Raw genomic sequence first — 14,899 nt, forward strand, 5'->3', positions numbered from 1 at the left:
CGTATATGGTGGGTCCATAGCCACGGCCATTATTAGGACCGATATATTGACCGATGTAATCTTGGCTTTCCGTATAATTTCCCACTTGCTTGTTTGCTGACATGACGCCACCAGAGGTGATCACGTCCCTACGCGTCCTCTCTCCATAGGCTCCAGTGGCGTTGCCTCTATACATACGCCCTTCCTTATGGATACTATTACCATGTAGTATAGGACCCCTTTAGCAAAAGAAATCTACTTGACTACATATATACACAGCAGGAGAGCAGGAAATTGCTCACTAAACACTTCTACTTAATAAAGACATATCCATGGGAATAGGACTTCAAACGGCAAATGAATGATTTTATTGAATTAGTTTAATAGATCGAAATCTGTCCAATAAAGATTCGATTTCTTTGTACGTTTATTGTTATTTTTATGACACTTGAAGGAAAAGCATAGAAAAATACTATTTGTTCCTATCTGAAACAGCATTTATAACACTCAGAAATATATTTAAATAGATTTATAATGTGTTCATGGCTTGATCTAGATATAGTTCAGAACCTCAATTCTTTTCACTGTCTAATCCAAGCTACATATTAGCCAAAGTGCAGAGGAATTATTGTACAAAGGAACGCTGTTCATTGCAGTACGAGGAGAGTGTGTACCTATATAGGCAGTCATGTGGAAAACGGAGGACACCCCATGTAAAGTTTTGTGGACATATCAGTATTGGATCATAGTGATATCTGTACATGAAGATAAAGGTGATGTAGGTGACGTTTTAGTTCATATCAGCATTAAAGGCTTCAATCTGGAAAAATAGCGCAATATGATGGACGCCATGACAGATCCCATTAGAAATCAATGCGTTCTGTCATGTACTGTTGGTATCTGTTGGATAACCGATCCTGCCCTGCACTGCAATATCTTTTGTATATGAAACCAGATGAAAATCTGCCTAAAAAACGGACTTTGAAGAAATATATGAAAGGGGTTTTGCAGAACCAAAAGTGATGTCTGGGGGTCCCATGTTCCCCATGACTATATAAAATCTATAGGACTAGTAAGAATAGCACGGCACTGTACTCGGCTATCTTACTATCTGGTGGTGCATTTAAACAGTCGTCACAAGTCCCCCCTATCTTGTGATCGTAGGCGTTCCAGCAATGGGACCAGACTCAGTGAGCAGACACTTGCCAACTATCCCAAGGAGAGGTGCTAAGTTTTTACTCTTAAAGCATCCACAGATATGCAACTTATTCTGTGCGAAAGTAAATAGCTAAGTAATCTGGTATTGCCCCTTTGGCAGAAATAACCCAGAGATGGCGTTTCATTGTCTTAAAGAGCTAGAATTAGAATTGAATGTACCAAACCAGGTGTGAATGATTAGAACATCCTTAGGACTAGTGTTGAGTGAGTAGTATTCGATCGAATACCTTGCCGGCATAGGAATGCGTGTAATCGGCCGAACCCCAAGGGGTTAAACGCATCAAATAGTCGAAGCATTTAACCCCCTTGGTGTTCGTCCGATTACACACATTCCTATGCCGACGAGGTATTCGATTGAAAAGAAATAAATTTCCTGCACTCAAATTAATGCTTCCAAATATTGTGAACTTTTATTTACATCCGACAAAAACGTTTCGGTCATATACAGACCTTCTTCAGTTTGTCGGTAGAGTATTGTGGAAGGTGGAAGCTCAAAGGTATCCAGATAAGATGACCCCATTTTATCTGGATACCTTTGAGCTTCCACCTTCCACAATACTCTACCGACAAACTGAAGAAGGTCTGTATATGACCGAAACGTTTTTGTCGGATGTAAATAAAAGTTCACAATATTTGGAAGCATAAATTTGAGTGCAGGAAATTTATTTCTTTGTATTATGGCTATGAGAAGCCTTTTCCTGGCACCAAACGTTTTGACCGAGTGACGGTACACTAAGATTAGTGAGGTATTCGATTGAATACTACTCGCTCAACACTACTTAGGACATATTCATTTATTTCTGTAATGCTACATTTTATTCTACAAGGTTTTGGGGAAAGCTTTCTTATCTCCTTTAGGCTGTGGCGCAACGTTGCAGAAACGCAGCTTTTTTTGTTGCAGATTTTGTTGCAGTTTTTTGAGCCAAAGCCAAGAATGGCTACAAAAGGAATGGGAAATATCTAGGAAGTTCTTAGACTTCTCCCTTCCTCTCAATTTGCTCCTGGCTTTGGCTCAAAAAACCGCAACAAAAAAAGCTGCGCTTCTGCAACGTGGAGCCTCAGCCTTAACCTCAGACCAGCACCGCACCTCCCATGAGGCGACCTGAAGCGACCGCTTCAGGCGGCGCTATGCCAGGGCCCCAGGGAGCAGCCTCCCCTCACGCTCAGGCAGAGAGCAGGTCCTCTCTGTGCCTGCTCTCTGCCTGCGAACGGTGCTAAGCCCCGCCCCCATTTGCCACGCCCCTTCGCTCCGCCACGCCCCCTCCTCCCGGGGGAGGGGGGCGGCTTTCTGTAGTTTCGCCTCGGGCGGCGAAAGGGGTAGGTTCACCCCTGCCTCAGACAGTAAGGTTTCATGCTTATTGCTTCAGGTTGATATAAGCATGGCTAGATCCAAAGAACTCTTCAGAAAGGTTTTAGATGTCTATTAATCTTGAAAATAATCTAAAAAAAAAAATCACCATACAAAAACACATCAATGATTCCACTTTATGGGAAACTGAAGATTTTACACAACTGGCAACTAGCCTGGCCAGGCCGTCCCAGCAAATATAACCCAAGAGCAGAACACAAGATGTTGAATGGTCTCTGAGAATCACATTACTAGAGTCTATTACTAGGAAGAAGTGACGCATATTAGATCTACACGGGAAAAGAGTAAGAGGAAAACTTTGGCCGTCCATAAAAAATATAAGGCCAAAAATAATGGTTTACCCACTAAGCTGGTCAAAATGAGGGAAAACGATCCTGAAAAATATTCTTCTGGTGACTTATTAAGACTCTGCCATCTTATAAAGAGAAATTGTCCATATCCAAGTTTTTCTTTGATAGTTTGACAGAGGATCTCTCATTCCTCCGAAAGATCTCTTGCTCACAAACTAACTTTCCTTGAAAGAACGATTCCAGAAAGACCAATGGCCCTGCGTCTGGTTTCACTGACCATATGTGGTCAGTTCAAATGACTGTTTTGGTTGGCATGGACTGAAATGTGTATGGCCTGGTCTGATACCACAAATAAAGCATGGTGATGGAAAAATTAGAGGATGTTCACACTGAGGTTATTGCAGGCGGGTTCTGAGGTGGAATTCGCCTTCCATTCATTTCAATGGAAGCCACTAGCAGTTTTTTCCGCTAGCGATTTTTTTCAGCTACCAGAAAAAAAACAAAACAATACGCGCTATCGTCAGACGGAGTCAGCCACGGCGTCTGCGGTTCGGGACCCCTTCCTGATTAGGCCCATTCATCCGGGCCTAATCAGGAGTCAGATGCACTACATCGGCAAGATGCGTGAAAAAGACGATGGCAGAAAAGGTTTCCGCGGAGTGAACTAGCCCTTATGATCTGGATCTGCTGGGCATGTATTAGGACCATTCCAGAATACAAGATGGATTCATCATTGTCAGATGATGTAGACCATGCAGTAGGGCATTGACCTGCACATACCTGTAAGTCCACCAAGAAACAGCACACCTTAGAAAATGGAACGAAACATCCTAGACAATGTCAAAGACTAGCAGACTGTTATAAGAAGCCCTCCATTGTTCCATCAGTGCGTAATACCAAGTTAGATTCCTCCTAATAGAAGAAAATGGTGAATCTGGGAATTTTTTGTTCAATAAATGACATAGCTGAGCTGTTATTGTTTTTTTGTTCCATGACGTTACAATGGGTTGTCCATTTTCCACATGACTGTGTATATATGCGTATATTTCTATAGACACACATGTATTTTCTGCATATACTCTGCAGGTAATATTGTAAAGAATATCCAACATGAAGCAGCCTCTATTCTACTAATACACATTGCATCTGCACACTACTGGGTGTGAACAACGGGCAACGCTTGTGCTTTGGCCACATGTGTGATCTCTAATTTATTCTGCGTCTGGTATTTCCTCATTGCATCTGGTACGTCTGAGGAAAGATCAGTCTGTTTGGATGACTCCAGCAACGTGTACGGTTAGTTTTTTTTTTTTTTACTAAAGGAATAGAATTTTTTAATGGGAATAAAAACATTCCAAGGCAATGCTCACGTGACATTATTCCCCACATTACTCATGACACAGGGGGCTATTAGGGGTCCTAGTAGCCCCTTTTAACTCTGATCTCATCTATGCAGGGTCATAACGTATGATCATGAACAAGGCCTAAGCTTTTCTCAAGTCCCACAAGTCTTTTTTTTTTTTTTTTTCCAATGATATAGTTGCAATGTATTCCTTCCATATCTGATTCCACTGAATTTCACCTCACAATACCAAACAACCAAGTCCAGTTCCTGGGCTTGTTCAGCAAAACAGAGAACATAGCAAAACAGAAGAATATACTGTATAATAAATTAAAAGCCCCTCCCCCCAACTCAATATCCAAAGTAGCAGGACTTTTGCTTATTGCTGAAGTCACTGTGGTTTTCAGGTTCACACGGACATATACACACATTTTACATAATGCATATTCACGCAAATACACGTGAACCGTTACAGAGACAAAAAAGCACACACAAACACAAAAGAAAAGTAAAACAGTAGGTAGAATAAAAAATGCCTGCATCCTTATCTGAACTGACAAGCAGTTAAGCATTGGTATGGAATGCTGGTTTTTAATGTATCTTTTACGGGTAAATTTCTCTTTCTTGGTTAAAAATACATTCAACAGGAAAAAAAAACATATAAAATTATATATATATATATTTTATATATATATAATATATATACAAATACTTTGTCATTTTAGCATAATATACATTTACATAAATATTCCTATAATGCTAACGTTTGAAGAAGCTTCTTCTCTTATTTACTTAGTTTTTTTTTGTAACTTTTGCCTTTTTTTTGTTTTTTTGTTTTTTGAACTCAGCTTTGAAAAAAAGGTGCTTGAATACTATAAAAAAAAATTAAGCAACTCCAAAACAGGGTAGCATTTTTTTTTTCTAATTTGCACAACCAGTAACTTAAAACTAAATCGACTGAAAAGAAAGAATAAAAAATAAAAATAAATGGAATCAAAAAAATGCTCTCCCCCCCCCCCGCCTCCACTTATTTGAAGCACAAGTTATTTTTTTTTCCAGCAAGCTGATGCCAATGGCTTTCCTTTTTTTTGTCTCCTAAAACCAGCGCCTCTCCAGCATCAACAAAAGTTAATAGCAATTTCAATCCTTCTCTTGGTAGCGCAAAAAATAAAATAAAAATGCAACGAAAAAAATCACACACACGTATGTTCACTCGCACACACACACACACGAAAAAAGAAAAAAAAATAAGGAACAAAAATAAAATGGATTCAACAACAACACCCGATTATAAAAGAAAATATTAGAACAGTATTTGGTGAAGGTCTTAATGAAATACTGCTCTCCGGAAAAATAAAAATAAAAATCCAGTGCTCAGATATAGATATATATATTTATATATGAAAAAAAACCACCTACTAAGCCCTCTGTAATTTTACCTTAATCCAACTGGCCAATCGCTAAAGTCAAATAAAATTTATTACAAAAAAAAAAAAAGAAAAAAAAAAGCAGCACATTTTCTATTGTTCTAGAACCTTACCCATTACGTCTACCTTACTGCAGCTATCGTCTGCTTTTTGCATGTTTTTTTTTAATTTCTTTAACATCATTGTTTGTATTGTACATGTGAAGAGAGATCAGCTTAGAAAAAGAATTATTTGCAGCTCGAACATGGCTGTGGTTTGTACATAGCATCTTGTGTGTGTGACAACCTGTAGCAAAAAATTTGTAAGACCACTCTATTTTTCGGCATAGTTTTCTCGTGGTATAGATTCTGAGATGCAGGAGAAGCCAATGTCTTTGAATGGGGCAGGGGCACTACCACTCTCACCAGTATGAGCAACTTTGTGAGAAGAAATTTGGCGCCCCTCTATACATAACCGCCTCCTTCCTGCGTCCGATTAAGCTCCTGTGACCTCTCCTTTGTCGTTACCCCCAAACTACGTCCCCAGCCAACCTGAAAAAAAGAAAACATCTCTACAGCTATGTTACAAGCAGATACGCATAAGCCAGTCCTCCAAACTTTGGTTCTAAGAAAACACTTGGTCAGTTGTTACAAAGGGAAAGTGGGAATGTTTGTTTTGGCACATTGCAGGAGACAAGAGTTCATCTCGGTAAGGTCTCGACTGTACATGTCACACAATCCAATAAGCAAGTGCACTGTTCTAGTTTTTTTTTTTGTATAGCAGGCTTTAGTCTTTTTTTCCCATCCTCTTGTCTGTTTTATTTTCCTTTTATCATAAGGAAAGTCCATGTGATAGAAGTCTTGGCGATCCTCACACAGTTTGATAGAAATTATCTGCCTGGAGGTTGTTCTGTTTTTGCATACTGTAGAAGCCACTGTATCTAGAGTCTGGGTCAGCCATTCTTAGCATCCTTTGTGAGCTGTCCACTTGTACCCTAGTCCCTTTCTTGCAGTCCACATAAACCAACTGGTTGTTCAGGCAGGTTGGCTGTTGGACACAAAATTTTACCGTTAGTACTTGCAGACAATTTTTTACATCTGGAACACAAATGCAGACATGGTTGTTACTGTACACAGTCTAAAATGAATCAAAATAAAATATTTCCAGCATGGGCCAGAGGAATACATGTAAGATGTAGTGATTTACAAGAGGTAGTCTAAACTGAACTAAACTTTTAAGTCAATCCTTAATGGCCGACTAGTGGACGTGGTTGCACATGCATGGAGGACTCTTCATGAAAGTCAGAAATACCATCAGCTAGTGTTACAGCTTGAAAAAACTAACTTTTTTCTCTCATCTCAGACATCCCTTTAATAAACAGTAGCTAAGTTTGGTAAGAATGTATCATTTTATTAAAATGCTCAAAAAACAATGGAAGGCCAATTTTCGCTGACACAGAGACCTGAGTGACATAGCTAAGGGGAGTCATGTGGGCATGAGCATAGACATTGGTGCCAAGGGGGAGCCAACCAGCGACTCTGCTATGGCTAGGATACTTTAATATAAGACAAGGGCAGCAAAGTAAATCCTTGCCCAAGGTGAAGAAGAGCTAAGCTATGACTAGATCCTTATGGTGTAAGTGCAATCTGTTTACCGTATAACACCGAGGTTTGCTGCTTAGCATTTTCATCTGTTTTGTGCATGGAATGGGTTAAGCCCACAGTAAAAATGCTAACATTCCCTTGAAACACCTAAATCTTGTGTTCCCCTGTGGAATGTTCTGAATGTGACAGTGTGAGCAGACATGCAAAGCGAGAAGCAGTATTGCCTTGGGCCGAAATTCAAATATTCACGATATTAGGTTTCTAGTCGACTGCTTTAACCTACTCCTCTTCCACAAGGTAGCAGGAGAGGGACGCTTGTCTATGAGCCTGTGCTGTACAAGGCTTCTGGATTGGCATTTAATGACCAACACTCGGCTGCTAACAGACAATTGAATATATGTAAAGTGCACATTATTATATCTGAATGTCCGGGCTGATCAGGATATGCAGATGTGAATTATGTCCAATTACCAGGGTACCTTTACCATGTGTTCCAGTACCATTGTACAAGGACCATTATTTAGCTGATATGCAAGACTAGACTATTACTATTTCTACTTATATGTCTGCCATATATTGCGGCAGCAGCAGATAACTTGTTTGCTGCACCTTTTACGCTCCCTGTAGCTCCAAAACTGAGGCTCTGCTGGTGCTCGTTTACTTTTCTGGAGCAATGACATGCCGTACATGCACATGACTACTACCGCCAATCACATGGCGTATACAATATCATCAATATTACGCTACTAACTGGCTGCAATGTATGTGCAGCATCTCATCGCTCCAGGAACGTGAGCTAAGACCAGCATGTCCACTGGACCATCAGCAGCTAGCACAGCAGGGGTTAAACAGGTGAGTAATTTGGATTTTAGAACATTTCCTTCTTTCTGATTTGCAATAACGGTGCTTTCAGATGTCTGCTGTAAGGTACGGGATGAAAGTCACATAAACGTTAGATCTCAATAAGATTTTTAAGGGGTTTGTCTGAGATGAGAAAAATGATCTGCTATTTATTCTAGAAACAGTCTATCAGCATTCACTTGAATGGGGCTGAACTGCAATATCGGACACAGTCAATGAATGAATGTAACACATGTGAGGTGGGGGCTTCTTCCAATTAAGAACATTTCCTTTAAGCCGGGATAGGATTGGGTCTCTCAAAGAACATCTATATAGAACCCAGACATAATACATGTACTTATTGTACCACCCTATGTATAATGGTTATGTTATGTGTATATGGTGTAACAGTATAATGGTGTCTATTATAGGACATATACTGTATTCAACGCTTGTACCTTTGTAGGTGTCCGGTAACAGGGTACTGGAATCCATTGCTTTTTCTTGTTTATTAGAAGAAGGACTATGATGATAATCAAAGCTGTCAATATTGGGATGGCCACCCAGGCAACAGAGTGAAGCGATGTGTCCTTGCTGGGCTGAGGTCTGTCTCCTTCCCTGTAGTTCACTTTAAGATGACCCAGTTCTGGACGAATATATTGTAAAAACAATTCAGTATCGTCATCCACCATCAATAAGAAAAGTTCATACTAATCAGTATAAAGGTTGCCATGTTGTCACGGAGTTACTGTAAAACTAAGATATGCTAGACAACAAGAGATAATGAATATTACTAAGCTACAGTATGGGGAATCTGCAAATCTGATTTCCAGGATCTAATTTGGAAAACATCGCCTCTGTTTGTCGCCTGTTAGGACAGCCCCCTTAACATCATGGCAGGCAGAGAACAGAGGCGCTGTTTTCCAAATTAGATCCTGGATATCAGATTTGCATATTTCCCATAATCCCCCAGTGGAGCAAAAATGGCTTGTAAGTCTCCATACGCCTGCAAAGGTGCCCACTCACTAAGGAGTGTTATTATCCCCTGACCCTAAACTACAGTATATAGTGAAACCTCTCCAGAAGACCATCTCCTTCAGAAGACCACCCGCCTTACCCCGATCACATGTTCTGTGATGGATTTTCAGTTTTCCATATTAACCATCTTCTTTGAGGAGACCTCACCCTTAGAAGACCACTTTTTAATGCAATTTTGGGTGTTTTTTTCCAATCAGGTTTACACTGTATATCAATCTGTTCAGAATCACGCGCCCTGTAACATGCGGATTGCATCCTGGACTGCATTCTCAACATGATGGGTTCCCTATCGGCAATATTACATAATGGTAGACGTAGAAGAAAGAAGTCATAAACTGCGCCAGAGCATCTCGCCCTATGGTCCTAGTAATGGATGTAAATACTGGGATGGAACTGCTTAATAAATAGGCCATTTAGTGGACAAGAAAACTGGAACATTTGATTTCTTTCCTTCTGCGTCAACGCTTAAATGTAGAGACGATTTTCCCGAAGCTTTTCTGCTTCCATGTCCCTATGACAACATTTAATGTCTTTGCTATTACCATGTTCAGCCTTGTCATAGCGAAACTGTGCGGCTTTCAATTCCTTTCCACATCTATGTTCACATGTATGGAACGTGCACTGATGTGGATGAGGACTTAGATCTGCACAATATCACTATGACAAGTCTAGAAAAGACAAAGCAAAAAAATAAAGAGAAACCTCGAGTAATAATAGCAACTCAATTACTACTGCTTAATACAGAACATTCATGTAGCCGCACCGCTTGTGGAGCTTCAATTTCCACGTTTATGAACTGGAATCGCTGAAGTACTTACTCTTGGTCCAGTTTGTACTTACAGTAGTTTCGGCTACATATGGCGGTCATAGAGTACCACCTGAAAACAATGTAAACGGTATGGGGTCCTCACCTCTATGGTGGTGAATGTCATTCTCACTTGGTGTTGGCCAGTGAGGAAAGTCGTGATCGTTTCTTCCTCTGTGATTCGTCTTCTCAATAGGGATGTTTGTGGGCTCAGGAATATACATCTCTGCAAAACACAAACTCTATTTATGCACACCCTTTGTTTTTTGTAAAAGCAACTGTGTCCTGTATATACAAGTATAGGGACCGTCTTATGGAGACATATATGGAGACACATAGGAGAGTACCCTGATAGAAAAACCTATGAGCCAGAATAGATGGCTACTCTGTGATCCATTTGTAACTGTACACTCTGTACTATAGGTACTTATACACTTGGAAGGAATTTTCTCATGTACTTGGATCTTTTATGACCCTTAATAGTTACTGGACATGGACATTTTTTCACGCAGACCTGCAAAATATTGTAAAAGGTGACAACTTCCAAGGCTAGCGCTCTCAGATTCAGTATATTATTATGGAAGATTATTGTTATGGACTTACAGGCTGCAACTTGGCTTTAATACAAGGTGAGTAATGCAACAATGCAGGCTATAGGAACCAAGCTTCTACAGTATATAGTCATCCACATTCAGAAAGTCAGCTATAGTTACCTGGACACATGGGACAGCAGCTTCCTTCTACGTTTATTGGTTCTACGCAGGGCAAAGGGGGGCAACTGACTGTGGAGCAGAGGGTCTGTCCCTGCAAACAGTAGCAGTGCGTGCAGCTGTCAATGTCCCATCTCTCCTCATCTGCGTAGGTTTTGCCGTTGAAGTGGCAGACAACTTTCTTTGGAATTGTATCTTCTGAAATGACAAACAATTATACATAAAAGAGTTATAAATATGAGACGCATTCTCGTTACCTATAGAGTAGTTTGGAGGGCTGATATATATTATCTACTACATGCAGCAACATTACTATATATTACAGAGACATCATATTTGGCAGTATCCTCTTCACTGTGCAACAGAAATCAGGGTGAGGGGGAGCAAAGACTTTTCAGTGGGCAGGGTGGGTGAGGGGCGGCAGGAAGTCTGGGAGGTGGAGTTCTAGCCAATAGCTGCAAGGCAGGAAGTGATGTCACATAAGTGGCGTCATGTTGGCAACTTCTGCTGTACAGCCTAGTAAGATGCAGTAGACGTTTGTATTGTCCACATTACACAATGAACCTTGGAAACTTACATTTATAGAAGGTTAAATGTACCATTAAAAATTACAATTTTAATACAAGGCATGAACAAATCACAAGCAAAACAAACCAGGTGACTTCTGCGATAGGACCCTTACTAATATATTTCAGTCTACTAAGCCCCAGCAAGGGAAAATGGAAATATTGTGCAGATTCAGAAACTGCTATATTGCTATTCGTATAACTGGTGATAAGGACTTATTATCCAGGAACGCTCCACATACTGTATAAAGTACAGATTCTGCAGGCCGCACGTATCTTAATATACCTTAAGCCTTAAATAAAAATATGGAAAGTGAGCACTTAACTCAAAGGTCAAACACAATGATGGTATACTATTATCCCGTATCCAGTGTCTAATCCATAGTATACCACTGGCAACGATAGATTTCTATGGTTTATATGATAATAATACAAGTGCTGGGCTGTTGTGCAAATACTATGAGTGTGGTGATGGGCACAGAATGGTAAAAAGGACAAAAGCAACTTCTGTAAACCAAGTTACCCTGCAAAAATCACAGCAACAGTGGAAAAGTACTGCCATCATACGCCCTGATATTTCAATACACCAAGTATGTCTGAGGCCGGGTTCATATCTGGGTTCGGTATTCCATTTGGGGAGTCCGCTTGGGGATCCCCCGAACGGAATATTGAACACATTAAAAAGCGGTGAACAATGAAAGCACGCGGACCCCATAGGCTATAATGGGGTCCATGTGTTTTCTGCATGGTGCGACACTAGTCACATATCCTTACATTCCCCCATTGGCTCCTGTGCTTTGCTGGTATTCCTTCTAGAAATCTAAGAATAAACTAACAAGTGGGTGTTTCCATTTATTTGGCCAAAGGGGTGTGGCACTGTCATCACTGAATGGACATTGTCAGTGTATACAGACACTTCCCCCAACTGGTAACATCAAGTGTAGAGATGAGCGAACACTAAAATGTTCGAGGTTCGAAATTCGATTCGAACAGCCGCTCACTGTTCGAGTGTTCGAACGGTTTTCGAACCCCATTATAGTCTATGGGGAACATATACTCGTTAAGGGGGAAACCCAAATTCGTGTCTGGAGGGTCACCAAGTCCACTATGACACCCCAGGAAATGATACCAACACCCTGGAATGACACTGGGACAGCAGGGGAAGCATGTCTGGGGGCATAAAAGTCACTTTATTTAATGGAAATCCCTGTCAGTTTGCGATTTTCGCAAGCTAACTTTTCCCCATAGAAATGCATTGGCCAGTGCTGATTGGCCAGAGTACGGAACTCGACCAATCAGCGCTGGCTCTGCTGGAGGAGGCGGAGTCTAAGATCGCTCCACACCAGTCTCCATTCAGGTCCGACCTTAGACTCCGCCTCCTCCGGCAGAGCCAGCGCTGATTGGCCGAAGGCTGGCCAATGCATTCCTATGCGAATGCAGAGACTTAGCAGTGCTGAGTCAGTTTTGCTCAACTACACATCTGATGCACACTCGGCACTGCTACATCAGATGTAGCAATCTGATGTAGCAGAGCCGAGGGTGCACTAGAACCCCTGTGCAAACTCAGTTCACGCTAATAGAATGCATTGGCCAGCGCTGATTGGCCAATGCATTCTATTAGCCCGATGAAGTAGAGCTGAATGTGTGTGCTAAGCACACACATTCAGCACTGCTTCATCACGCCAATACAATGCATTAGCCAGTGCTGATTGGCCAGAGTACGGAATTCGGCCAATCAGCGCTGGCTCTGCTGGAGGAGGCGGAGTCTAAGGACGGACCTGAATGGAGACTGGTGTGGAGCGATCTTAGACTCCGCCTCCTCCAGCAGAGCCAGCGCTGATTGGCCGAATTCCGTACTCTGGCCAATCAGAACTGGCCAATGCATTCTATTAGCTTGATGAAGCAGAGTGTGCACAAGGGTTCAAGCGCACCCTCGGCTCTGATGTAGCAGAGCCGAGGGTGCACAAGGGTTCAAGTGCACCCTCGGCTCTCCTACATCAGAGCCGAGGGTGCGCTTGAACCCTTGTGCAGCCTAGGCTCTGCTACATCAGAGCCGAGGGTGCGCTTGAACCCTTGTGCACACTCTGCTTCATCAAGCTAATAGAATGCATTGGCCAGCACTGATTGGCCAGAGTACGGAATTCGGCCAATCAGCGCTGGCCAATGCATCCCTATGGGAAAAAGTTTATCTCACAAAAATCACAATTACACACCCGATAGAGCCCCAAAAAGTTATTTTTAATAACATTCCCCCCTAAATAAAGGTTATCCCTAGCTATCCCTGCCTGTACAGCTATCCCTGTCTCATAGTCACAAAGTTCACATTCTCATATGACCCGGATTTGAAATCCACTATTCGTCTAAAATGGAGGTCACCTGATTTCGGCAGCCAATGACTTTTTCCAATTTTTTTCAATGCCCCCGGTGTCGTAGTTCCTGTCCCACCTCCCCTGCGCTGTTATTGGTGCAAAAAAGGCGCCAGGGAAGGTGGGAGGGGAATCGAATTTTGGCGCACTTTACCACGTGGTGTTCGATTCGATTCGAACATGGCGAACACCCTGATAGCCGATCGAATATGTGTTCGATAGAACACTGTTCGCTCATCTCTAATCAAGTGTCAATTTTGTCAATTTATTCCTTCATGTGGAAGGAATAACAGAGGGAATGACTTATATTCCATAAAAGTGACTGTGTTACAGTGTGATACCGTTTGGGTTAGAAAGATCTAATTCAGAACAAACTTTCATTTAAAATGACGCTGGAGAATTTGTCTTGGCCAGACTTCATTTAATAATAAATGTATCTGCGGCTATGACTCTGCAGCCAGGGAACGGAATGAAGATTTAGATCATCATCTATGATCTATGCAAAAAAATGACCACTTGGGTCATGTCATTCATTTCTTCTGTTGTACGTGAAGAGTACAGAAGACGAGTGATCTAGTACAAGAGCCATTCATCATAGTCCAGAGAAACAATGCTCCGGGATTGTGGCCTTCACCCCTAACAGGGGTACTAGTTCCAAAGTCCTTACTGAACGGGGTGGCTCATTGTAAACCAGATTTTCCCTTTTATCTATTTTCCCCAGTACTTACAATATGTCGGAGTTCTTAGTAATTATTACAAGCCTATTATGGCTTCACACAATCACTGAGCCTGAGCCCCAATATTTACCACCCAAACATTTCCATACAATTCTACATATGTTCATACATATGCGTTTGATCTTCTGAAGTTAAAAAAAATTGACCTGTTCTATCAGATAGCATGACGGACTATTCCCTTTTACGCCACTGTAATGGAGTATAATGTGGCGGCACATGGAGTGCCCATGACTCTATAGGGCAGAGTCGCACTACAGAATCCATTATGTTTCCGGTCCCATTTTTGTTGCATAGAAGGTTAACAGTACAATGACTAGGAGCCAATCTGAACATTAATAGAGTATTAGGACATGAGTAAGCTCAAGTTCAGGGTGTTAGATAACAACATCAGCGTCAGCACATCAACAACTGCTTGCTTAGTAAAACCGGCGTCATACAGAGCAGCGAGCGGACACAAATGAAAGTAGGACAAATCACCGTATAGAAAATACTGAAAGTTAGTGAGCTGAAAGGTCATTTTAATATGAAGTAGCAGCGTTAGATTGTAGTTTCGGGGAAGTGCAGCAGCCGCTCTGTCTGTCTTATTATCTCAAATGAAATGAACAGCAGGTGTGGAATGCCTATGGCAG

At 41.4% G+C, this 14,899-nt stretch overlaps 1 protein-coding gene across 1 annotated transcript in view; it reads right to left on the minus strand.

The window, feature by feature from the left end:
* Positions 1 to 1,718: 1,718 nt before the first annotated feature.
* Positions 1,719 to 14,899, minus strand: part of CRIM1 (cysteine rich transmembrane BMP regulator 1) — a 530,601-nt gene continuing 517,420 nt past the window's right edge. The window contains exons 14-17 of the mRNA XM_075267494.1: positions 10,605 to 10,799; positions 9,998 to 10,117; positions 8,507 to 8,694; positions 1,719 to 6,651 (exon numbers count right to left, since the gene is read on the minus strand). Of these exons, the coding sequence (XP_075123595.1) occupies positions 6,475 to 6,651; positions 8,507 to 8,694; positions 9,998 to 10,117; positions 10,605 to 10,799 (680 nt within the window). The 3' untranslated portion in view covers positions 1,719 to 6,474. The remainder of the gene's footprint in view (positions 6,652 to 8,506; positions 8,695 to 9,997; positions 10,118 to 10,604; positions 10,800 to 14,899) is intronic.

This window comes from Leptodactylus fuscus, chromosome 3 (genome assembly GCF_031893055.1).
Source record: "Leptodactylus fuscus isolate aLepFus1 chromosome 3, aLepFus1.hap2, whole genome shotgun sequence".
Taxonomy (NCBI): Eukaryota; Metazoa; Chordata; class Amphibia; order Anura; family Leptodactylidae; genus Leptodactylus; species Leptodactylus fuscus.